This window comes from Euprymna scolopes, chromosome 45 (assembly GCF_053919585.1).
Source record: "Euprymna scolopes isolate OS-2025 chromosome 45, ASM5391958v1, whole genome shotgun sequence".
Lineage (NCBI taxonomy): Eukaryota > Metazoa > Mollusca > Cephalopoda > Sepiida > Sepiolidae > Euprymna > Euprymna scolopes.
Window position 1 is genome coordinate 16325047 of NC_136526.1, and position 27970 is coordinate 16353016.

At 35.8% G+C, this 27970-nt stretch overlaps 1 protein-coding gene across 3 annotated transcripts in view; it reads left to right on the forward strand.

The window, feature by feature from the left end:
- Positions 1-901: 901 nt before the first annotated feature.
- The window catches only part of LOC145269272 (serine/arginine repetitive matrix protein 2-like), a 259555-nt gene continuing 232486 nt past the window's right edge, over positions 902-27970 (forward strand). For all 3 annotated transcript variants that reach the window (XM_080124950.1, XM_080124949.1, XM_080124948.1), the window contains exon 1: positions 902-1209. In XM_080124950.1, the coding sequence (XP_079981076.1) occupies positions 944-1209 (266 nt within the window). In that variant the 5' untranslated portion in view covers positions 902-943. The remainder of the gene's footprint in view (positions 1210-27970) is intronic.

Sequence of the window (27970 nt, forward strand, 5' to 3'; positions counted from 1 at the left end):
CCAAACAATTGACCCCTGATTTTGGTAAAACAATTTTACAACTTGCATACGTCATTCAATGCTATATTTATCCATAATTAATTGCCAATATATTATCTGTAAAATATCTGAAATAGAGAAAAATAATCATGATGATAAAATGACAAAGATTTTCGATCCTTCAGTGACTTTTTGGACACCCGATAGTATTAAATTTTACTGTACATTTATGGTTCCGTTCCACAACCGACTAATGGTCGTTGTCTACGGTTTCTGCTATCGCCTTTGTGTACATTGGTTTTTGCTTCATGTCTGTTATTGAGTGTTGTATCTTGAGAAAACATACACATCTATAATATAAATCTCACTTGTCTGTTTAAATGCATGTATGTATGTATGTATGTCTGCCTAAACCTTTCGTCAGAGGTGACGGATTTTCACAAGATCAGTATCGTTTTGAAGCTTGACTCTTCGGACGACAAATATCGAAAAATTAGCTGAAAACATTAATTCCTTCACCCTCAACTGGGCACATTTTTCAGGAGGAGTCGCTTTTTTCGCCGATATTTTCGAAAGTCATCCCCTCTTTTCGATTGTCTAGCCTTAATTTAAACATTCGTCACTTCAATTTTGGCGATGGGCGTAACAGTAAAGAATTCATGTTTTTTTTTTTTTTTTTTTTTACGTTCTTCTCCTCCTTTTGCGGTACGGGTTCGAGCCTGCCTGCCTACTATCACTTTTTTTTTTTTTTTTTTGCTCAACACACACCTCCAAGCACCTAGGCAACGCCGAGTATCCAGACTAGTCTCTGATAAAATTCTATTCGGAAATTATTAAATATCAAAACCTCTTAATACGTTATGTACAATAATGAAAGCAAATTATGATACTTTGCTAATTGTTTTTTTTTTCTTCTTTTGTAGAGTGTAACGTTAAAAAGGATTGTGTATTCGACAAGAGAGTCATGTACGATGGCGTCAGTGTATCAACGCCAAGCCCTGGAAGCACTCCATCCCTGAACGGCTACTCTGGCAAAAACCTGGCTGTAATTAAGAAAAAGATAGAGTCAACAATGGCAGCTAAATCGAAAGACGAGACGAAAATGCCAGATGTGACGGTGACGGTGACGGCGGCGGCCAAGGCGGCTAATTACGAAATCGTCGACCGTGAACGTAAGAGGAAAGTTGAGTTGAAATGTATGGAAATGCAGGAACTTTTTGAAGAAAAAGGGTAAGTGCAAGATTTATGGCATTTATTACATGTTTTTTTTACCGCCATTTTGTTTTATTTCTTATTTTGAAGTCATTGTCAAGACTTCAACGATGTAAAGAGACATCGTGCTCATTTTTTATTGTTCTTGTTCTCACATCGCGCTCAACACTACTTGATTTTCGAACCAAATAAACATTTTACACTGAATGGCCTTTAGGCGAAGATGACAGTGTAGTATCTGTTCTTATGCTACACTTCACCTTTTCTGTTCTCGGCCAGCAGAGGAGAAATCCTTCATGACTGGGACAATTTTTATTTTTGTTCCTATCCAGAGTACCCCTTTTTGGAGAGCTGGATTTTCTGTGCATTAAAACCTGACCTTGTCTCAAACTCTGCCCTCGTGGGGAGGCAATTATATAGGAACATTTTACATTAAATAAAAGCAGTAAAACTATATCCAGTTAGGTAGAAAAGGAACTTATCTTGCCTTTGATAACATTTATTTGTTTTTTACAACTTTTTTGTTCTGCTGTGGACTGTAAAGCAAACCCGGAAGCTGCTAGTATATGAAAGAAATCGCAAATTTCTGGAAAATTAAGGTCACGTCGTATTAACTGATCGATGCCATATCAAATGGTATAGCATTGAATTAACATGGATATGACCAAGGATGTGAGTTCATATAGAAATGTTGTTTCAATTTGAATAAAATAAAATAAACACCAATACCTCGGAAATATATTTGTGATAAATTTCAAACAAGTAAAATATTTGTTTATTTTCCTAATATTACGTTGTGATTTGGCTTTCAAGCGCACTTGATGCGTATTTTATTTTATTCAAATTAAATCAACGTTTCTATATGAACTCTCATCCTTGACGTTATTCTCGCTTTGCCTACGCATAGTTCAAACATTTCAAAATACAACCGCTGGATACAACGCACGGCTCTTTACAAACATACTTCTTTCTCCAAATTTACAACATGGCAAGGAAGAAGAAAAGGAAAAAAAGAAGAAACAAAACAACACACCGAAGATGGAGTATACCTCGGAAATATATTTGTTATAAATTTCAAACAAGTAAAACATTTTTTTTTTTTTTTTCCTAATATTACGTTGTGATTTGGCTTTCAAGCGCACTGGATGTGTATTTTATTTTATAGATATAACCAACTTTGGGGAACGTATACCGATGCAAAAAAATTTTTAATGAAAAAAAACAAAACAAAAAAAAACAAAACAAAGAAGCAAAATTTCTCTGTCCTTTTTGTCAAAGAGAAATGACAGAGATAAAATTTATTGGGTTTCTATTAGTATTTTATTTCATTTTTGGGTTTGAAGCGATTTTAGAAACTCCAACGATAAAAGCTTAATTTTCGCCATCTTGTCATTGAAGTTTAGCAACTTGACACTAGTTGTGTTTTAAACTAAAAAAAAACACCTTAAAATAAGTTAAAATGAAAAACTTATGTTGGTAGAAGAGTAATTTACCTTGTCTTTGGTAACATTTATTTTGTTTCTTGACCATTTTTTTTCGGTTTGTTATCGATAGTAAATAATGTTCAAAAATTCTTTTAACAGCTTTTTTTTTCACTTTTTTGAAAACTTTATTTCTGTTCGACTTTTAAAAAATGAATAAAAATCACAAAGCTTCAAAAGATGAAAATAACCAATTAAAAAAGAAATATTGTGTTGGTTTCAAAATATTAAAAAAAAAACATAATCTGATCTTTCGATTGGGGCTACTTGAAAGACCGCACGGGCAAAAAAGAAGAGCTATGGCATTTTATGTATCACGTGACCCACATTTTCCGAGGCAAAAAATTTGGGATCTCCACGAGCAGCGAAAAGAAATAATGGTGCGTGCATAATAAAAGGAAGAGACTTTGAAAGAAGACTTTCAAGTGGAATCAAAGACACCATTGTTTTGTTTACCATTTTATTGGATCGCATGCTGAGAGATTAAGATCATGATTCTTATATGATCAGAAGATCACTATCGATAGGGATGTAAGCGTTGAGATACAGAAAGTGTAACGGTTCCACCATGTCTGGGAAAAACAGTAAAGCCAGCCTTTGAAATGTTTTTTTTTGAGTGCCTGTTGACCTAGAATCTTATTGGAAACGGCTGGCTTCTGGTCAAGGTTAGGCAATTTCTGTTTCCCTCTTAACATCTCTATTTCCATGAACCACATTTCTGTCTGTTTCTCTGTCTCTAATGTATATATATATATATATAATTTATGTGGATGTGTGTGTGTGTATATATATATATATATATATATATATATATATATATAATTTATATGTATGTGGATGTGTGTATATATATATATAATATGCATTTATGTATATATAGATGTATGCATATATACGCATATATATATATATATATATATATATATATATATATATATATATATACACGTATACACATTGCACATTTTGGAACAAGAATGGGGCATGATCCCACACAGTCGGACGATTCTATTTATAAACGATGCTGCTGGGAACTGACGAATCGAATTAATTCACGTTCTGCTACCGACCAATCAGAAACCAGAATTGCTTCATAAATATTAAACCTTTTCTGGAGCAATTTCACATGTTTTGTTTTTCTTCTCCCCGTCTCGACACGGTAAGAATATTTTGCTCTGTGGAACTGTCTACTGCAAACAAGTCACCTCTCAAAACTTGTTTAGAACAACGAACCATCGGAAACTGTTCTGTCTACTGCAAACAAGTCACCTCTCAAAACTTGTTTAGAACAACGAACCATCGGAAACTGTTCTGTCTACTGCAAACAAGTCACCTCTCAAAACTTGTTTAGAACAACGAACCATCGGAAACTGTTCTGTCTACTGCAAACAAGTCACCTCTCAAAACTTGTTTAGAACAACGAACCATCGGAAACTGTTCTGTCTACTGCAAACAAGTCACCTCTCAAAACTTGTTTAGAACAACGAACCATCGGAAACTGTTCTGTCTACTGCAAACAAGTCACCTCTCAAAACTTGTTTAGAACAACGAACCATCGGAAACTGTTCTGTCTACTGCAAACAAGTCACCTCTCAAAACTTGTTTAGAACAACGAACCATCGGAAACTGTTCTGTCTACTGCAAACAAGTCACCTCTCAAAACTTGTTTAGAACAACGAACCATCGGAAACTTTTATGAAACTAAACATGGCTTACACTTCTGGAATATATATACATATATATAGTAATTTATAAAATATATATGGCGATTAAGCTACACTGAATATTCTGCGTTTCATCCAACTATAGGATTCGTCAGGCTTATGCGCGAATTCTGTCGTTGCTTCTTGTTTTTATATATGTTGAGGATTTCTAGTCGGCCAATCAGCTTTCTAGTATCCACCGCACATAAGCCTGACGAATCCTATAGTTGGATGAAACGCAGAATATTCAGTGTAGCTTAATCGCCATATATATTTTATAAATTACTAACTAGCTCTACCTACGTATTGAGCACTTTTGAAGTAAATACTTAAAGCTTACGCATAAATCTATACTTTCGTATATTAAATTTATGCGAATAAATGAAGTAGTTATACATATATATATATATATATATATATAATATGCGTTTATGTATATATAGATGTATGCATATATACGCATATATATACACATTGCACACACATATATATATATACGAATACACCTATGTAATTATTTATATATATATATATAGACATATCTTCCTTTATTCATAACACATCAAAGGATGATCTATGCATCCTGAAACACAAACAGAACAAATACAGTGTTAGAAGTGCAGCACTACTAGACATATCTAGTGCGTATCACCTGTTAGGATCCCAACTATAGGTTAAATAGAATCTGACTTTAAAAAAAAATATACTCCATTAAAAATCGTTCCTCAAAATAACTAGATTCGGCATTAAATAATCTGAAAAAGCTTGATATGCCGTAAAACAAAAACAACAAACCAACCAACCACTATCCCATCACCACAATGTTGCATTCATGTGCCTGTTTTACAAGTATTTTAATGGAATGTTCTCTGATGAACTCATTGCACTGGTGCCCCCTTGACATACATATCCCTGACAAACCCATTTAGCAACAAAATCACTCTCGTTCACAGTTGAGGTCCCTAAATGCCAGGAAGTGGTAGCTAGATAGGTATCTTCCTTTATTCATAACACATCAAAGGATGATCTATGCATCCTGAAACACAAAGAGAACAAATAGTGTTAGAAGTGCAGAACTACTAGACATATCTAGTGCGTATCTATCTATCTCCCTTCCCCCCACAAGTTTTTGGGGTAACCACAAAACTTAATTGAATAAATACAACAAAAGTCTCCAACTGAACACCAACCAAGTCTGTGGTTAACACACAACATCGGACTAGAGTGGTCATTGAGGTAGACTGCCCTCACACTCACAGCATTATTCTGGCTGGTCCGAGTCTAACCATATCACGATCACTTGTCGCCGTGTGGAATGTTCCATTTCACTCGTCCTGCCGCGTTATGTGGTAGTAGGCGTGCCAAAGCATGAGGCAGCTTCTTCTCAGGCATGGAACCAGAGCTGGTTCCACGCCAGCACAGGGTAGAGGGATGCTGTCATGCTCAGACAGGTTGTGGGATGCTGGCTGCATCTTTGATGACTGTTGCATGGGTTCCATGGGTGTTGGGGGTGGAGGCTTCGAAGATGGGCCTGTGGTGTCAGGTTGCTGATCGGAAGGTGATGGAGATGTGGTGACAATGGGCCGAGGTTCCAAAGACTTGGTGGGCAGGCCCTGACCTTGGGCAGGGGCATTATGGGGCTGTACCTGTAGAGGTGTCTGCCTCTGCAGAAATGGTATGAATTTTCGTAAATGCTGTCTATTGCGTAGGGTCGCGCGACCGGATCCATCCACCGGACCACATACTCGTGGAACTGCCGTACTTCCACAACAACTCCTGTTCGCTCCCAGCGCTTTGGGTGGTTGCCTACAAGATTCTGTAGGTACACATGGTCCCCAACATGTAGAGGTGGTAGGAGTCTGGTGTGAGCATCCCACTTTTCATGTTCTCTGGAGTGCCTGCGAGCTAGGGCCCTTTCACGGAATGTCATGGTTTCTTGCCATGTGTTGTGTGGACAATACCTCCCAAGTGGGATTGGGATAGCGTCTCTGATTGGTCGGCCAAAAAGTACTAGTGCAGGTGAGGCTTTGGTCTCAGGGTCAATGGAATTCCTGTATATAATCATGGCTCTCTGGAATCTGTCAGTGTCCAGAGAACCACCAGACCCAGTGTTGTTCATTAACATGCGCTTGACGGTTTTCACTGCAATTTCCGCCCTATTGTTTGCATGGGGCTTGGCAACACTGGAAACCCTGTGGTTCATCCCCCCCCCCTGCAGCTACGAAAGCCCGTGTCTCGCCAGCCGTAAATTGGGGGCCCCCCTCAGATGTGATTTCTTCTGGGATATCTAAAGTGACGAATATTTCCCGCAGACGTTTGATGAGCCCCGCTGCTCCTTCTGAGCAATAAAGTTGACAGTCTCATCAAGTGTTCGGTCTGTCTTGCTGTCACCGAGAAGGTCCGCCATGATGTCTGGATCTGCGATTCCACGAATCAGATTGTCCTTGATTATCTCATCGCTATAGTCTAATGTGTGATCACAACCACCAACCTTGCACCTTGCTGTATACTGGCACAAGACTGCCTGACCACGGAAGCTGGCCAAGTGTGTCCTTATGCCAGTGCCTGAGGGCTGAGTCATATTGCTCAGCTTGATCCTGTGTACCAGGATGCTATCCTCTTTTACTGTCAGGCATTTGATGGCTGTCAACAGTTGTGCTTCGGTCATTGAGGCTACATCGTCATGGATGTCATGCATTATAAATGAGCGTAGATCATCTTTACAACAGTTGAATAGGGCTATGGGGAGCGTGGTGTGTGTGATGGCCATGCCCACTTTATACATGTTCCACTGGCGTGTGAATGAGGACCATTGGTCGGGTTTGCAACCCAGACCAATCCTAGGTGGGTCCAGTTTCAGTTTCTGCTGTAATGCTGGCGCTGGTGCATGGGCGACTGCGTGTGCATTGTCTGCATAGATTTTCAAAGCAGTGGTGAGTGAAGCGGCGAACTCCTCCGATAAGTCTTGGGATTCCCAAAGGCAGTCTTGAACTGGACAAATGAGCTTCACCATAATCAACCGTTGATGGATGCAAGGGTCATAGATGTTAACACCAGTCGAAACGTCACTCCTTCTCCTGACGGCAACAACGATGATGCATAGATCATAGATAGGTATCTTCCTTTATTCATAACACATCAAAGGATGATCTATGCATCCTGAAACACAAACAGAACAAATACAGTGTTAGAAGTGCAGCACTACTAGATATCTAGTGCGTATCTATCTATATATATGTATATATGTATACGCATTATGTCTATATACATATATACATTATATATATTCATATACATAAACACATTATATATATATATATATGTAGATATACATTTGTATATACATATGCACCTTATATATATATATATATATATATATTCTAATTTTTTTAATTAAATTAAAAATTAGAGCAAATATTTATGGTATGACAGAAGATCAAGTCAAATCACACGATGACATTGGGTGCAAGGCTGTGAGCGTTAAAAAATCAACACCTCTCGTCAGTCATAGTTGAGTTTCATGTGAGGTTTAGTTAAAAAATTACTGACTATCCTCAGGCATTTCCAACTATGATTAAGGATAATGCATGATTTTTTTAACGCTATCATGAAAACGATGATATCATGGTAATTTAACTTGATCTTCTCTGATATCATTATATATATATAATTTAATAATTGAATATTTTAATTCAGACACGCGCTTGTTTCGTCTTGTAAAGATATCAACATATGCAGTCATTGTCAAAGAAAACCAAAGATGTTTTGAAACAAAAATGTATAATTCAAATTATAAAAAAATTGTTTAATTAAATTATTTGGCTACACAAACAAATACAATAATAAATTAAAATAAGAACATTTGAAGACCTGAAAATATTATGAAATGATAAAATCATTTTATTTACTTTTTCTGTTGACATTTCTGAATTTTTGAGATGAGGATTAGTTAGAAGTCCTAATCAATTCATAATTATATTTTTCGGTTGCCCACACTGAGGATTGAACCATAAACCTTCAGGAGAATATTACTTTTTATAATTGATTTTTCCAAGCACTCTAATCACTGCGCCATGGGTCCTTACAAGCGAATTACTTACAACCTCTATCCAGTCACGGCTGACGGAACAAGAGCACACTACCCCCATGAAATAAATAAAGGTTCCGCTCGAAATTCCCTCCAAATTCCCGAGTTCAACAGAAAAATATAAGAAATGGGCAATCTTGCCTCAAGTCGTACGTAAGTTGGCGGTTGCGAATGGATGTAAAAAATGGAATGGAACACAAATTTTAGCGAAACGAAATTATTGAGTCGACTGTACAGCCTAGCAAGAAAAAACAAAAACTCAGCTGCAGATAACAACTAATAATAAGCATGTTTTAATTTTTAACTAATCTCTACTTGTTTTGAATATGTTAATAGTGAACTAAGAAATGTTTTTTTGTTATTGTTTCACATGACATTTTAATAGTTTTACCCGATTTCGGTTTATTCATAAATACGTCAGCGATCATGAAAGCTTGTTAATAGTTCACAAAAAAAAATCAATTTCTCCATGACTGTTCGAAATGTGAAAGGAATTTGGCAGTCTTTAAACTATCGAATAAAAAGCCACTTAAATGGTATTTGAGATGGAGCGCTTAGTTCCTATTTAAAATTATATTCCCGATCATAAAATTTGTTTTTTGTCGATTTTTGTTCCGTACTTGCTTAATGTTTCTACAATTCCAAAATGACGTCATTTTTTGTTGCTAATTTTCCGGTGTATCATTTGTGATTGTGATGTTTGAAAGTATTTTTCTTGACAATTTTTTTTTTTTGTTTAATTTGGCAACATTTTTCAGAACAGGTAAATCAACTGCTTTCTTTGAAAAGTTACCTAGAGAATTTATGCAAATTAAAAAAAAAATTGTTTTACAAGTGAAATAAATTTACATCGTATTTTGATGTCGTTATCATTTTAGTTTTAGTGATAATTAAAAAAACAATAAATATTTATCATTAATACCAATAATGAAAAATTTAAAAGAATCAGTTTTTCAATCAGAAAATAGGGACGTGCTTTTCCGATTCCGATGCCACTAAAAGTTCCGATTTTTTTTTTACAACCCTAAATATTCATTTTGATATAAAATTACAGGTTTTTTATTAGCTTTTATTTATTTTTATTTTTTATATTTTCACCCTCTCAAAATGCTGTCCCCTGGCACGTGCCGCCTGGGCCAGACCGCCCCCCCCCCTTGCTGCATCACTGTTGATAAGATGGATACAACATTACTATTAGACAAATTTAATTGATGAAAAATAAATATTATTTACTATTTTATCAAAAGTTCAAACAAGATATAAAAAAAAATGTTCTTTTATTTCATAGTTTTTAAAAATACACTTTTCCCTTCAATCGGCTTTCAAAAGTAAGTTGATAGAAATTGGTAAACTTTGAAAATTGCAAATAAATTTTTCAAAATTATACGAACAAGTAATTCTGTACCATTTTTCATTATTTTTTTTTTAAATTACATTGTCACCCCAGACAAGGCACAGTGCTTATTTGACACAAGATGTAGGGATATTATGTAGGGAGTTGAGCAGCAAGATGTCTGTTTACATTACACTTGAACTTCTGCATGCCAGTACACTTAGGGAAGCAGGACCATGAAAGAGTATTCCAGAGTCTAGTAGTTCTACTTGTTATGTATGGTTGGTTCAAATATAATGTCGTTTTTTGACATGAAGTTGAACGTCAAAAAATTAGATAATTTTTTCACCAATCTAATATAATTCTAGGTTACACATGTTAAAAGATAAAAAAAAAAGAATTTATTTAATGCGGTTTCTATGAGTACTCAATAAATGTAGCGATATAAAAATATTTAAAGAAGTAAATAAAAAAAGTATATATATAACAGGCTCCTTCAGTTTTTGACAGCCAATGGACACCCATGTAGGGATGCCTGCACGTAAAATTGTTGTGGCAGGAGATGCACAATCTCCAACCACACCTCTCCTGAGTTGACATTGTTAAACACCAGTGGCAAGTGAAGTGTATGAACAAGACGACTGGAAACAAATGCCGAGATAAGCTGAGAGAACATACAGCATCTAGAATTCGTAAATGGTCACCCATCTGGTAATGACCAAACTCAACGTTGCTTAACTTTGGTGATCTGATGAGAAGTAGTCAACGCAATTATACCATAAAAATAATATATATACCGCTCATGTGGGGGTACCAAATTGGTTTAAGGGAAAATTATTCCCAACTTGCATTTAGGTAAAAATGCACTTTCGTACATAATTGAATTCATTCAAAACGTATCGTTAAAACCGAAACAAACAACATCTCTCTCTCTCTCTCTCTCTCTCTCTCTCTATATATATATATATATATATATATATATATATATATATATTCATTCATTTATTCAAGTGCTCTCCTGCCTTGTACAGGCATTGACGACTATAGCTCTACATCTATCTCTTTCCCTTGAGTCATTCATGAATTCATTGTTGCTCATTATTTTTTTTGTTTCCCAGGTGTTCAAGCTGTCCATGTATGTTTCTTGTTGTCATCCTCTGCTTACCTACCAAGCGAGGTGGTCTGATCCAGAATCCCATGCACGTTGTTTCTCGACTAAAGAGTCTGATGTAGTGCCGTAGCTTTCTTTACATTTATGCAGACATTAGGTTGCAGTTTCTTTTTGTCCGAGCAGTGCATATAATGGGCGATTCTCTGCTTAGCACAAGAAAATACGGAACCATGAACTGAATTATTTCTGTTTATTTCCGTATTACATTGGTCACCTGCTTTCCATAACATCACGTTACCATGATTGGGGGGGGGACTAAAATGCGTTCTCGATCTTGCCCAAGGGTCTCCCACAGACAAGCAGAGGGAAGGAGGCACCTTACTTTTCCTTTAATAGTAGTACTGTCTCGCTACCTTTATTTATATATATATATATATATATGAACAAATGATTAATAAAACATGTTAAAAAACATCTTGAAAAGAGTTAAAAACATATTTAATTTTAAAAAGGAAGCACAAGATAAGTGGATAGTCCTTAATCTGTGGAGTTTCGAAGAAATACTCTTTCTCATCAGCAAAATGCGGGATCGGATTTTGCATATAAAAGTATTTAATGAAACCACAAGTAAGTCACAGATCTTACTTGGTTAAAAAAAAGGGTGAGGTAAGGGGAATAGGAGGTAAAAGAAAAAATGATAAAAAGATTTCACATGAATGGATAGTCCGGTGAAGGGTAAAAAAATCCAAGAATGGTAAAATCCAAACACGGTCGAATTAAAAATTCCAATCCAACAGGTAAGTTCCAAAGGAATCGCGTAACTGGAAGATGGTCCAAAATGATCCAAAAGGCAGAATTCTTTGGAAAAAATCGCAAATTATATATATATATAATATAATCTATTGTGTACAGTAGAACCTCGGGATACGGCATTAAAAATTAGTTACCAAAATGCAGTACAGTATACAATACACATGTATATAATCAAATAACATTATAAACAACACTGTAAGGCGGGGAAAATATCGTAATTAAGGTCCAGAAAAACATCGTATTCCACATTGTAACCTAAAAAAAACGTATCCTAGGGCCACCATATCCCGGAGGTCTACTGTACATGTATTTTCAGTATTTACTTAAATAGTGCTCAATACACAAGTAAAGCAGAGTCATAGTATATACATATATTGATGCCAAATAAGCTACGTTCACCGTTTTATTCCCACAGGAAGTCACCATGTGTACTATATTTAGCCTGATGATTTCCCACGGGAATATAACATTATACCAATGAAAGATAAATTAAAATAACGGTTTCGATTATTGGTAATTATCGGGGGGTATTCTGAGACAAAACTTAACTGAGATAACTCCCAGTCTTATACACTAAAGTTCTGTAAATTTTCAAGAAAGACTGTCCAGACGTTTTGGAGTCTATAAGGAACGAGCTCACACATGCACACACACACAAAAAAAAAGTTGCATTTATATAATTGTCTAGATTTTTCTTTTTAACAACATGGACCAATATTTGCCTACCTGACAAATGAAACAGATTTTTGCAGCTACCTTTTATGAATAAAGCTATTAACGTTAATGAAATATGAGGAAAATCGTGTTCACTTTCTATAAGATATGAATATACCAACCTATTTATTCCCTACTTGTAAACGATGTAATGATAAAACAGAAAAACAAGTCTCTTTGTTTAGTCTTTCCTTTTCTAGAAAAGCAACGAAAGAAACAAAAATGCTTGGGAAATAAATGGATTCGACAACATGAAGCAATTATGAAATATCTTGGCATCTCGCAAAATAGAGAAAATGTGATTTACATTGGCCGCCAAGTTTTCTTCAGATAAAGTGACATTATTTATTATGTATCAATGCCATGAAAACAAGGATCATTTTCTTTTTTTTTGCTTATCTGTCACTTCCAAAAGAGTAGCACTTCTCTGGATTAAAGTGTCATTCTCTCAAAGAGTTTTCAAAGATCAGTAAACGAAAGTCAAACTTATTTTTTGTTTTTGTCCCCCCCCCTCCTCCTCCGACAAAAGGAAGGTGGACCTGTAAATTCACCCTTGTTCATTTGTCCGTTCGTCTGTCCTCTGTCCGCACTTTTCTCAATAACTACAACTTGGAATTTTTTGAAATTTTGCACAAACATTAAACATGATATGAGTAAAAAAGTAACAGAACGGATTTTCTGCGAAAACTCTGATTGCTCCCTAGGGGTGCCTTTTGGGTTAAAATAGCTAAAATTGACACTTCTATGCTTATTAAGAAAATTGATGCCTTGAATTTTTATAAAACTTTCTGAAAAGTTGTAACTGACTAATTTCTATGTAATTTTGTCTATACGTCATGATAACTCTTGGGTGTGCCCCAGGGGATCTTTTAGGACTAATAAGAATAAAAAAAGAATAATTTTGGGAATATTTTACCATATTTGTCCAAAATTTCCTGTGTATGTCTATTTAGGAGTTTTGCATGGTGCTGAACTCAAATTTAAATATGTTAAGGCCTTGGGACTTTTGGGGCTAAATGGGAGGGGTCAAATGATAGACTTAATCATTTCTTTTTTTGCCTGGTGCAGGACTCAAATATACATATGTTAAGACCGAAAACTGCACCGTTTGTTCATTTTCACCAGTATTTGACCTCCTCTGGGGACTTTTGGGGCTAATTGTGTGTGTGCGTGTGTGTGTGGGGGGGAAATGCTGAACCTAGTCATTTTTTAATGCCTCGTTCAATGCACACTCAAGGGAATCATGCATGCTTCACTTGTTCTTACTCACGTCCATCCTAACAAGGCATATCGCTACTTGGACATAAAGGGCTACTATTTGGGACCATGCCTAAGAAAGATTAAAAAGATGTTAGTTTACATTACATTAAAACTTCTGCATATCAGTACAGTCAGGGAAGCAGGAAGGGAATTCCAAAGTCTAGCTGTTCAAGGGAAGAAACCATTAGAGTAGAAAGCTTTCTGACATTTAGGGACCTCAATAGTAAAGGGGTGGGATTTTGTTGCTCAGTGGGTTTGTCGGGGATATGTATGTGGAGGGGGTACATGTGCAATGAGTTCATCAGAGCACATTCCATTAAAATACTTCGAAAACAGGCACAGTGATGCAACATTGCGGCGATGGGACAGGGGTTGGAGCTTAGTTGACAAAGTGGGACCTATTAGATTGCAGACGCTTTTCTGAACCCTCTCCAAAAGGAAGAGGCTAGAGTAGATGCACCAGCCCAGATGTGGCAAAAATACTCCATGCATGGGCGAATGGTGAGCCCATAGAGGTACATGATTAGGTGTGTCAGAAACTTTGTGAAAAATATTGAATAATTCGACCACCTGTGTTTCCAACCTTATAACTACTCGAAAAATGTAATTCAAACCCTAATTTTTTTTCAATTAAAGGAGCAAGGACCAAGGTTTCATTTATCAAAAACAAACAAACAAAAAAAACAAAAACAACGTGGTTTAAAAAACAAAAAGAAAGGTTTTAAACTTCGTAATTTACAGGTAAATTTCTCAAAAACACTACTTTCTTTTGTTTTAAATTAGAATATATTATTTATTGATCTTTTATCTTCAATTTGTAATATATAAAACTTGGGAAGTAAATTAATTATTTACTTTTTAATAGACATTTTCAAATGAGGGGGAGTGAATTAAAAAAAAACAACGTTTGTCTAAAATACTATATTCAGTTTATTGGAAAGTGCATAAAATTTCACATTGACCCTGAAAATATTGTAAAAATAGAATCCATAGAAAAATTTTGATAGATTTTTAAAGTTTAAAAATTTAAAAATACTGAACTTGTAAAATTCAATTAATTTCATTACTGTTTTTTTTTTTTTAAATAAATAAAATAATATTTCTATTACTTTTATACAACTTTAATAGTTTATTTTGGAAGTATAATCCATAAAGAAAATAAACAACCCGCTTTTAAAAGAGAAATACGAGTTTTTTATATTTTATTTGCAGTTTCGTGTTAGGGGTGTCAAAAATTCCTACAAAAATTTTGATACACCTATTGCATGGTATGAGCTGTTTTCTAGCATGATAGAAGGAGCCCACCTTCCTTGCAGCAGCCTTTGCAATGTCCTCAATATATTTGTTCCTGTTCATATTTCCCGTGAATGTTAAACCGAGACGTTTGTCATGGTTATTGGTGGTTGGAGAGACTTCTTGTAAGCTTTCTTTCTATAGGGAATGCAAAAATTTATATATCTATAAAAGTGAAAGTGTCTGTCTGTGTGTCTGTGTACATTTCCCTACACAATATCCCTGTCAATTTTAATCTACAGACTCGAAAGTTGATATACAGGGTACTGAGATTTAGGAAAATCTTTGTAAACGGTTTTCGGCCAGAAATTTGGCTGTTAAGGGGTCAAAGTTCACCGATTTGACCTTTGAGAACTCTACCAAACTCCTCCGCCAATTTTGGGTCTAAACACTTGAAATTTTAGATATAGGTTCCTTAGACATGGATCTAACTTAATAACTTGGTTTGAGCCCAAAACAATAAATGTTAGGGAGTCATAATAGGGGTCAAAGTTAAAAAAAACAAATTTGACCTCTGCATTCTCTACCAAATTACTCAGACAATTTCTGGTCTAAAAATTTGAAATTTTACATAAAATGTATCCATAGATAGGGCAAGCTTTTTAATCCGTTTGGATCGAAAAATTTTAGTTACCAATATATAAATATATGTATGTATGTTTGCATGTCTGCCTAAAACTATTGACAGAGGCGATGGATTTTGCCAAGATCAGTATTGTTTTGAAGTTCGACCCTTCAGACGACAAATATCGAATAATTGGATAAAAATATTAATATCTTCACCTTCAACTAGGCACTTTTCTACGCCGACCTTTTTGAAAGTCATCCTCTCCTTTCGATTGTCTAGCCTTAATTTAAACCTACGTCACTTCCTGTTTGGCGGTGGTGGTAACAGCAAAGACGTCGGGGTTTTTTCCCATTCTTTTCTTCCTTTCCGGTACCGGTTCGAGTCTGCCTTCCTACTACCACTTTTTTTTTTTGGCTCAACATACACGTCCAAACACCCGGAAATGCTAGTATCACACACACACACACACACACACACACACATATATATATATATATATATATATATATATATATATATATATATATATATATATATATATACATACATGCACATTGTTTTGTATATATAGACTAGTGAAGGTGGGGCGCCCGGCTTTGCCCATGTGTAAAATACGCTTAAGATATTTTAATTTGTCCAGATTTCATATATATTATTATAGAATGTTAATTTCAAAATTAAAAAAAAAAAATTTGGATACCGTCAGCTAAAATCGAAACCGAAACTGTAGCATTCAAATGTTGTGACGTTACCACTATGCCAACGTTACATACATATAAACTGATAAAAAATTAAAAATAAACTAAGATGAATTTACAAAGTGTATAACGATTTTTTTCAATTTTGACCCATTTTTGACCCCTTAAAAACTATTTTAACCAGCTAAAGACCCATAAAAGAACGATCCATAAAAAAATCCAATCATTTAAGGCCCCTAGCGCCGCTCTGCGACTTTCAGTTTCAGAGGAGATAGAGTTTGAAAATATAGAGACAGACAGGCATGTAGCCGTTTATATATTAGACTAGCATGGGTGCCCGGCGTTGCCCGGGTGTTTGGAGGTGTATGCTGAGCAAAAAAAAAAAAAAAGCGGTCAATTTTTTAAAACTTTTACCCCCATTATAACCCCTTAACATTTATTGCTTTGGGCTCAAATCAAGTTATTTACATCCATGCCCAAGGAACCTATATCTAAAATTTCAAGTGTTTAGACCCAAAATTGTTGGAGGAGTTAGGTAGAGTTGTCAAAAGTCAAATCGTTGAATTTTGACCCCTTAACAGCCAAATTTCTGGCCGAAAATCGATCCAATCGATTTTCCCAAATCTCAGTACCCTGTATATCAAATTTCGAGTCTATAGACTTAAAATTGACAGAGCTATTTCGTAGGGAAATGTACACAGACACACAGACACTTTCACTTTTATAGATATATAGATAGATAGACTAATAGATTAAACAAAAATATATACATATACATAAATATATATGGAAACAATTTTTTGTTTACTGTAAAGATTTTACGCAAATATTATGCAAGTATAAATCATGTAGAATATCTGCATGAATATAATTACACGTAATAGTTAGCTAAAGATGATCATCCCATAAGAAAACCGAAAACAACTAATAGGGAATTAATTAAAATGAATGTTTAAAAGACTATGCAAATTAGCTAGATTTTTTGCCAGTGAATGCAATTCCAGGACTCCTATATATAAGAAAATTGTATTTTCTTTTTAAATAAATAGAAAAGAGGCTACTGCTTGGGATCATTCTAACAGAACTGTGGAGAGTTGAACAGCGAGATATCTGTTCACATTACATTTAAAATTCTGCATTTGTACATCCAGGGAAGCAGGAAACAGGGAGAGAATCCAACGTTCACAAGTCCGAGGAAATAAATTAGAATAGAAAATTTTCTAGCATCTAGGGACCGCAGCAGTGAAGGGCTGGGATTCTGCTACTTGTCGAGTTAGTCAGGTATATATACATTAGGGGGACACAAGTACTATAAGTTTGTCAGAGCATATTCCATTAAAGTATTTGTAAAATATTGGAAAGATTGGACCGAGGTTGCAGCTTGGTTGATAGTGTGGGACTTATTTGATTTGAGATTCTTAAAATAACTATAAAAATAATGTTTTTGAATGTTTTTTTTATGAGAATAACTATTTGTATTGCTTGGAGTATTCAAATTACAAACATGCGTAGCATAACAGATATATATGATTGTCAGATTAGTTAGGAGCGTGCCAGAAAAGAATGGACACACATAGAAACAGTTTATTTCAATGAACACATAGTTTAAAGAACAAAATCAAAAATAATGATGACAAATTCAATAACTCTTTATCTGTGCCTAAACCTAAACGTAGATTCCATGATCAAAGCTTCTTTCTTAGAACTGAACCCCTGTGGAATTGTCTTCCGTTTTCCTGCTTTCCAGCTGTCTATAATATGGTTGTCTTCAAGTCCAACGTGGACAAGTTTCTGATGAACTGTTACACTTAAGTTAACAAATTTACCGGACTTCCATTACTATCGATTACTATATTGTCCTTTTGACTACTGTACACTCTTTAACCCTTATCCTTGAGTGGCCTCTCAGCCTTGATAAGTGGTGACGCCTATGTAAAAAAAAAAAAAAAACTTAATACTTGGTTGACATTCCCTTTGCTATTTTTTTTATGCTAGCACCCTTCTAGGCATTGATTAGTTGAAGAATATCACCTTGAGAAATTCTTTTGCCATGTCTGACACAATAATGCTCAAAGTTCAGGCTAAAAAGATGGCTTCCTTTTTTTTTTTGTAAAGGTTCCAGTCTAATATGCCCCAAAAGTTTTCAATTGAGTTCATATATGGGGACTAACTTGGCTATGAAAGTTTACTAATCCCATTTTGTGCTCAACCAATGTTGTGTCATCCTGGCAGAGTGACAAGGAACTTCATTTCCCATAAATAGAGAGTTAAATTGGTTCATTTTACCACTTGAGAATATTGGTAAGAGTCCTTCATGTAATATTGAAACATATTTAGCAAAATTGATATTTCCTTCGCACTCCACCAGGTCTGATCAACCATCACTCCAAATTGCACCCCATACCATAACCGAGAAATCCTCACGTTTCAGCATTGGCTGCAGTCTTTTTATGTCAAACTCTTTCTGAGGGAGCCTTCATACAATACATTTCCAATGTTGGGAAATAATGAAAATCGTGACTCATCAGAGAAAATGATATCGGTCCAAAAGGTCATAGGTCTCTCAACCATCTCACAAGCCCAATCTTTTCTGCACTTGATATTAGCAGGAAGAACAGGTTTCCTTCTTGCAGCTTTTCCATGATAGCTTGTGAAGATACCTGACAGCTTCTGGGACTGACACCAGCTTGTGTTGCAATATCAGAGGCTTTGCACCGAGGATCTTTTTAAGAATTTCTTTTCACAAGATGGAAGGTTCTTTCAGAGGGGCCGTGGCGTCCTGGATGTAGTTTTGTGCACTCTTTGTCCTCTCTTGTGAACTGTACGATCACTCTATTAATTAGGATATTAAAAGATCTTCGGCTATTTTACATTGACTAAGACCACCTTCATGTTGGCCCAGGATTCATCTTTGCAGAAATTCTGATAGAGAGTTGTATGCTCAGTCCGTCAAGTCCAAAGTAACTGAACAGCAGCTTGGTTCCCACCAGTTTTGGCAAATAGCAAACAGAATCCTGAACAGAAACAGTGTGCTCTATCCCAACTATCATAAATGGACCTAAGGTAATCTCGTCAGCATCAGATAAAGCCAAACTCTTTGCCTAGAACTTTGCTGCTAATTCTACCCTATAAGACCGTAAACAACCAAGTTCTCTCCGCTTCTCTCTCCTCTGATCTTGAGCACGTGGTACAATGGGGAAAGGAGTGGCTGGTAACTTTTAATGCATCTAAAACCAAGCTTCTATCTTTACATCATCAACGTTCTGATCCCCATCTGGCATCAATTGAAATAAATGGCTCTCGTCTAGGGGAGGCCTCATGTTTTGACAAGCTTTTGGGCTTGATCTTCACTCCTGATCTTAAATGGAACACGTACGTTAAATCTGTTGCCAAGGCCGCTGGAAAAATAGTGGGATCCTTCTATTGATCCAGTAGAAATCTCAGTGCTGATGCAATTCTCTATCTATATAAGAGCCAGGTACATTCAAGGATTGATACTGTTGCCACATTTGGGCACGAGCTGCTAGAAAGGACTTGTTCTGCCTTGATAGAGTTCAAAATAGACTTCGTAGCCTCGTAAGAGATGCCCTTTTCTCTTCTCTGCAACCTCTATCTCACAGAAGAGATGTTGCGAGTTTGTCTCTGATGTATCGTTATTTTCATGGAAAGTGCTCGACTGAGCTTCAATCTATGTACCCCCTCGCCAAACTTTCACAAGAAACACTCGTCTAGCTGAAAACACTATCAATAATCCCCCACTCTTTATCTGTGCCTAAACCTAGACGTAGATTCCATGAAAAAAGCTTCTCACTTAGAACTGCACGCCTGTGAAATTGTCTTCCGTTTTCCTGCTTTCAAGCTGACTACAATCTGATTGTCTTTAAGTCCAACGTAAACAAGTTCTTGATGAGCCGTTCCACTTAAGTTAACAAATTTACAGAATTTCCATTACTAACGATTACTATATTGTTCAATTGACTACTGTACACTCTTTAACCCTTATCCTCGAGTGGTCTTTGAGCCTTGATATGTGATTATACTCATGTAAAAAAAAACAGGTCTGATGCTGCCTTGGTTTGTGTCATTCTTCAGTGTTGTTAGATACAATTTTAATGAGATATTCCAAGTTATTTCGGCATTATTCTTATCTGTAAATATAAATGAGTATATATTAATTTTAGGGAAAATATTTATCGTAGTGTCTATTCTTTTGTGTTATGTCTGTATGTTGAGTGGGGGGTGCAGGTGTTAGGAGTTCATCAGAGTACATTCCATTAAATTATTAAATAGACTGCTAAGTTTATTGACGATTGCTGACGATCAATTTAGCGATTATTGTTGAGAGACAAGACAAAAAAAAGTAGAGCAGTAACAAAGAATAACAAACATGTTAGAACGGTGTAAAAAATAATGAGGTGTTTATTACACCGGTGTGTTATAGAAAGTAGTGTGGGACGATTAATCGGAATCGGGAATCGTAAAAATCGGAACATTTGGGGGTATCGGAATCGGAAATATCGGTGCCTATTTTCCGATGCCAAATCGAGTATTTTAATTTACTATTTTTATCTGATTTTGTTTCAAGTAAAAACTTCCATTGCTGGTAATATTGATAAATTAGTAAATACTCATTGATTTTACAATACAAGTAAAGTTAAAATCGATAGACCATCCTTCACAAGTCTATTTTGACGTTTAGGAAAATATCTGCATATTTAACATGTGGTTTTACGAAAATCCGAGAAAATAACAATCTCATAGAAATTTATAAAGAATCGGAATCGGTAATTTAGCACAAAATCGGTAATTGTATCGGAATCGGGAAAAATATTGGAATCGTTCCATCACTGAAAGGCATGATGAGTTGTTTCCAATGGGCTGTTTGTGTTTTAAAATATAAATTAGGATAAATGTTATCTGCTGTAACAATATAGGAAGAATTGAAGGATTACCAGCTTTGAAGAATGTCGACAGTTTCGCACGTTAGGCACTTCAGTTTCACTGGAAAAAAAAGAAGAACTTATGTTTGTAGTTAGATTGTGACATTGATTTGAAGAGAACAACTACTTTAAGAAGGAGGAAATGAGGAAGAAAGACAGGTTAATTGGCTGATTATCATCATTCTCTCCGTTTCTCTTTCTCTCTTACTCACTTTCTCATCTCCTTTACTTTATAATAAAGATCAATGTGTATTTTCTGTATAATCTTTTGACCTTTACTCCTGATCTGAAATGGAACACATACATCAAGTCTGTTGCCAAGGTCGCTGGAAAGATGGTGGGATCCTTCTACCGCTCCAGAAGATATCTCACTACTGATGCAATTCTCTATCTATATAAAAGCCAAGTACGTCCAAGGATGAAGTACTGTTGCCATATCTGTGCAGGAGCTGCTAAAAACAGCCTATCCTGCCTTGACAGAGTACAAAATAGACTTCGTGGCTTAGTGGGGGATGCCCTTTTCTCTACCCTGCAACCTCTCTCCCACAGAAGAGACGTTGCGAGCCTATCCTTGTTTTATCGTTATTTCCATGGCAGGTGCTCATCTGAACTCCAATCTCTGGTCCCCCCTCGCCAATCTTTCACGAAAAACACCTGTCTAGCTGAATCCACCGTGAAAAATTTCCCCCACTCTATATCTGTGCCTAAATCAAAACGCAGATTCCATGAACAAAGCTTCTTTCTTAGAACAGCACGCCTGTGAAACTCTGTTCCGTCTGCCTGCTTCCCACTGGACTACAACTTGGATGTCTTCAAGTCCAATGTTAACAAATTCCTAATGAACTGCTGCCTTAAGTAAACACTTCATCAAATCTCCACACTAACGTAATGTACTTGCAATAACCCTTATCCCTGAGTGGCTTCCGGGCCTTGATAAGTGGTGATCACTGTGTAAAAAAAAAAAAATCTTCATTTAAGTGTTAATCCTGTACTTAAAGAGTATTTATAATTGCCTGATATAGCTCTTATAAGCATTTTTCCAAGTATATTATATTAGCCTCTTTATGTAAGATGTTGTTAGGGCAATGCCGAAAGATGTGCTAGTCAACGATTATTATGATCTTTATCATATTTTTTAAAATAGAATGTTATCATAGTGAAATAAATGTTTACAGATAAAATTACTTATGTCAACATGTTTAATAGAAAAGAATGTTAGAAAACAAACGGTAATTTTAAAATAGGTTGAACTCAAGAGTCTGACGTAGTCTTACGTAGAGATCATTTAAAGTGACGTGGGCAGAGCAGAACTTGAAAAACATGTATGATTAGTAGTCAAGAATCGGGAGTGAGATAGAGAGAAGGATCAGTCGAAAGAAGAAAGACGGTTCACGGACGGTGATGACTCCAAGTAGAGGGAATCAGAATGCGTTAGTCTGAGAGAGAACGTTCGAGTTGATATTTGTCAGTATTCCTATCGGTGTTGTAAAAGACGAATTTCATTAATTTCCTTATGGGATTGCATAATTGTTCAACCTTTCTTTTTTTTTTGTAGAGAAATGTCTGTTTGTCAGGCCTGTTCGACGTGGAGGAATCTCTGCTAGTAGGGAGATGAATCAAAAGAGTCTGGCCGTCAAGGATGTTTGGTTGCCATGTTCGTCGTCTGGGTTTGAAGAAACGTCTCCGACTTAGATGATTATAGTCTAGAGAGGCGCCTGATTGATGGAGATGTCACAGGAGGCTGGAGTAACAGTCTCAACAGGTTTCAAATGCCAACTCTTAAAGTTTAGTCAGAAAAGCATGACCAGGTGCTGAAATGGCAGCTGTACAGGTCTGGTTAGGATGCCATTCTTGGAATGTCAAAATGTGAATAGTAGTTGCTGAAAGGTTTATCTGAAAAGAACAATAAGCTTTAGTAAAAGGACAGGTGTGTTGCATAAGGAAGACACTGCTAGATTCAATTAGAGGGCAAAAATCGAATCACAGCCAGGTGCAAAGGAGTCTTTGGGGAAACCGGTTTTTCAGCAAAAAAGTAAAAAGATTAGGGAAGAAAATACAAAACAAATGTTTTGAATTTTTTTCCCCTAATCTGTGTACATGATGGAAAGCAGGACCATAGGCAACACCAGGTAGCCATTATATTTTATAACAAGGATTCTTTATAAGGAAAAGAGAACTTTCATTCCAATTGGCACATCTACACTTAATAGAATACCTATACCAAGACAGTCTAATCTGTTGGTACCAAACTATCTGAAAATAGAGGTGTGCTGACCTAAAATTCACCAAACATTGAAGTTATTGGTTTTTCTTTGCAAAACTCAATTATGTTTTGCAAAATAATTAAAGACAACAAGTTTTCTTTACAAAACAATAAAACCAAACCTCATGAATAAATATCAAAATATAAAGAGCTTGAAGCATAATTTTTATTCCAAAATTACTGGATTTGGCATTAAATAACTTGAAAAAGATTGATATGCTGTAAAAAAAAAACCAACCAAACCAAATACCATGAATAAATATTTAAAAGTATAAAGAACAAAAAATAATAATAAGTCTCCTGTGCGTCATGAGTAAGTTGTTAGAATCTGTGTTAAATACAGAAGTAATCAAACATCTCAACAAAAATAACCTTCTTAGTGACACTCAATATCGTTTCCGTTCTGCTAGATCTACAGCAGATGTCCTTACAGTTATATCGCATAGGATTAGCAAATCTCTCGACGGTGGCAATCTTTCTAGGGCAATTGCTCTTGATATATCTAAAGCCTTTGATAGGGTATGGCATAAAGGTTTACTTCATAAGATCGCTAGCTATGGTATAGCTGGAAAAGTCTTCTCAATTATTAAATCATTTCTTTCTGATAGGTTCATAAGAGTAGTAGTTGAGGGGCAAAAATCAGAAGCTCACAGTATTAATGCCGGTGTCCCTCAGGGATCCATCCTGGGCCCAACTCTTTTCCTGATCTACATTAATGATCTTCCAAATCATATCCTTACATCATTTGTAGACATTTATGCTGACGACACTACCATTTATGGTACCACATCTAAGACAGTAAACGACCAAGTTCTCTCCAATTCTCTCTCCTCTGATCTTGAGCACGTAGTACAATGGGGAAAGGAGTGGCTGGTTACTTTTAATGCATCTAAAACCAAGCTTCTCTCTTTACATCATCAACATTCTAATTCACATTTGTCATCAATTGAAATGAATGGCTCTCGTCTTCAGGAGGCCTCAAGTTTTGACAAGCTTCTGGGCTTGACCATTACTCCTGATCTTAAATGGAACACGTATATCAAATCTGTTGCCAAGGCCGCTGGAAAAATGGTGGGATCTTTCTATCGATCCAGTAGATATCTCACTGCTGATGCTATTCTCTACCTATATAAGAGCCAGGTACGTCCAAGGATGGAATACTGTTGCCACATCTGGGCAGGAGCTGCTAGAAAGGACTTGTCCTGCCTTGATAGAGTTCAAAATAGACTTCGTAGCCTCGTAGGAGATGTCCTTTTCTCTTCCTTGCAACCTCTATCTCACAGAAGAGATGTTGCGAGTTTGTCTCTGATGTATCGTTATTTTCATGGAAAGTGTTCAACTGAGCTTCAATCTATGGTCCCCCCTCGCCAAACTTTCACAAGAAACACTCGTCTAGCTGTAAACACTATCAATAATTTCCCCCACTCTTTATCTGTGCCTAAACCTAAACGTAGATTCCATGAACAAAGCTTCTTTCTTAGAACTGCACGCCTGTGGAATTGTCTTCCGTTTTCCTGCTTTCCGGCTGACTACAATATGGTTGTGTTCAAGTCTAAAGTAAATAAGTTCTTGATGAGCCGTTCCATATAAGTTATTAAATTTACCAAATTTTCATTGCTAATGATTACTATATTGACCAATTTCTACTGTACACTCTTTAACCCTTATCCTTGAGTGGCCTCTGGGCCTTGATAATGTGGTGATGCCTTTGTAAAAAAAAAATTTGGCATTAAATAATCTGAAAAGGGTTGATATGCCGTAAAACAAAATGACAATATATCAAGACAGGTTGACACAATCAATTAGATCCCAGAATCCTAAGACATCAAACACACATTTTGATTATAAGGTGATACAGTTTGATTGAAACATCGTGTTTAATATCTATATAAAGAGGTCATAGGCAGTGGCGTAGCTGGGGGGGGGGAGTCCGCCGCCCCAGGTGAAAGTAAAAGAGAGGTGGCACAATGTCATCCTAACAAAACTTTTCAGCCAGGCTAAGGTGCGAAAATCATCTGAAAATAGGATTTATTTATCATATATTATGTAAAGATTTTAATCCTTTCGAAAATATTTTAGATTTTCTTTTTAAATTAGTAACTGAAGAATATTTTTGTTGATATTTATTGAAAACTCTAAATCCTGTATTTTTTTTAGTTTTTAATTTGAAATCATTTGATGACATTCATTTCACTTTCTTTTAACTGTAAAAATAACGGGAAAATGATTAAGTGGTTTATATATATATATATATATATATATATATATATATATATATATATATATATATATATAGTCATCATACAGTACTGTTTCGCTGTTTCACAGCTCATCAATGCAGCTTGACAGGCAACTGCCTCACGCCAGGATATATATATATAATGTGTCATATCTAAGGGGGGGGGGCGTTCCGGGTGACAGCAAAGGAGGAGTGAGGTGACATTTCCGCCACTGGTTATAGGGATGGAAATATGCTGGTGTTGAGAAGTGATTCACCAGCAATTAAGACCACACAAGTTTCAGGAAATTGGAAACACTGCCATAATTTTATGAAGAGGTATTACCTCGAAATATACTGTGGAATGTGGTCACACAGATTACATGAGTAGGATTAATTTAAAAAAAGGAGATGAATAAAAATGCACTTGGTTCATTGGGTATACTTGCCAGGTAGTTTTCAAAATTCTTTTTAGTAAATGTGGTTGCTTCTATAATTACTGGAATGATGTAGATTTTCCTAAGATTCCAGTTTATTTTCATGTGTCTCTATAAGACCTTGATATTTCGTTATCTTTTCTCTTTCTCAACTCTGCATAACTCGGCATCATTGTGGACACCAACTTCTACTAAAGTTACTTTCTCCTTCTTATCCCATATATCTATGTCAGGCTTTTCTACGTTTTCTAGGTATCTAACTGTAGGAACTGAATCGTCCTAGTGGATGGTACATGACATTTTAATCAAGAGATCATTTTAAGAGCCTGACCGTATCTTTCAGTGAAATTGTTTGTATCTCTCTTGCACTTGGTTCAACGGATATATTTGCTAGCTGGTTTTCAAAATTATTTTTTATGAGTTTGATATATCCTATAATTACTGGAACGATGGAGTTCTTCCTAAAATTCCAGTTTCTTTTCATGTCATACATGAAACCTTGGTATTTCTTTATCTTTTCCCTTTTAGCTCTGTTTAACCAAGCATCATTGGGGACACTAACTTTTCTTTTTTTTTAACATAGGCATCATCACTTATCAAGGCCTAGGGGCCACTCGAGGATAAGGGTTAAAGTGTGTACAGTACAGTAGTAAAATTGGACAATATAGTAATCATTAGTAATGGAAATTCGGTAAATTTGTTAACTTATATGGAATGGCTCATCAAGAACTTGTTTACATTGGACTTGAAGACAACCATATTGTAGTCAGCTGGAAAGCAGGAAAACGGAAGACAGTTCCACAGGCGTGCAGTTTTAAGAAAGAAGCTTTGTTCATGGAATTTACGTTTAGGTTTAGGCACAGATAAAGAGTGGAGGGAATTATTGATAGTGGTTTCAGAGAGATGTGTGCTTGTGTCCCATTAGACCTCTTCAAAATTGACCTTTTTCTTCAAACATATGGAAACTGCTATTATTCCCATTCTCCAAGGTCTAAATTAGCTAAATGTACCAGTTATTGTGATCTTGGACATTTTATTAGCTTTCATTTGGTACCACTTTCAATGCTATAGCATCAACCTCTGGAAAGCTACAATGAAAATAAGGACATAATATCCCAAATTTTGCAGCGTTTTTGAAAAACGTCAACAAGAAAATTACATGGCTCTTGAGGCAGGCATAGCCAAGGTCCAAGATCACAATAACTGGTATATTTAGCTAATTTAGACCTTGGAGAATGTGAATAATATCAGTTTCCATATGTTTGAAGAAAAAGGTCAATTTTGAAGAGGTCTAGTGTCCCATATAAATATGTCAGGTTTAGTAGCTCCGTAGCTGTAGGAATTGTATCGTCAAAGTGAATGGTGTGTGACTTTCTGGCATATGTCCCCAGGATTTGCTGCTGCATTTGATAATTAACTTTTTACAGATGGTCCACACATTCCAGCAGAATTTTACAACTGGATGTCACGTGGCTCACACTTTCTACATCTGTATATATAAAAAAAACATGTACCTGTCATCATTACTGAAACCACTCATCGTTTTAAAAACATAGGTGATCAAGTCTTAATCTTGGCCAGCCATTCTTTCATGTGGAGTGGTTCTCTTTTTAGTCAGTCTATATAGACTTTTTTTTCTCTATATATTCCTGAGAGAATTCATCCAGAAAATATTTGGCATGCTATTGGTTGACTTATTCTTCTAGTTTTTCTGCAATGAAAAGTCTTGGCATATTTTTCGCGACTCTTTTGGGCTGTTTATGTAGTAAACTACTTTCTTTAATTCTGTCTCCTTTGTAAGACAGTTTTGTCCAAAATGTTTGGTCAGTTTCGTGATGGAAGTTGTTTTATTGTTTCTTG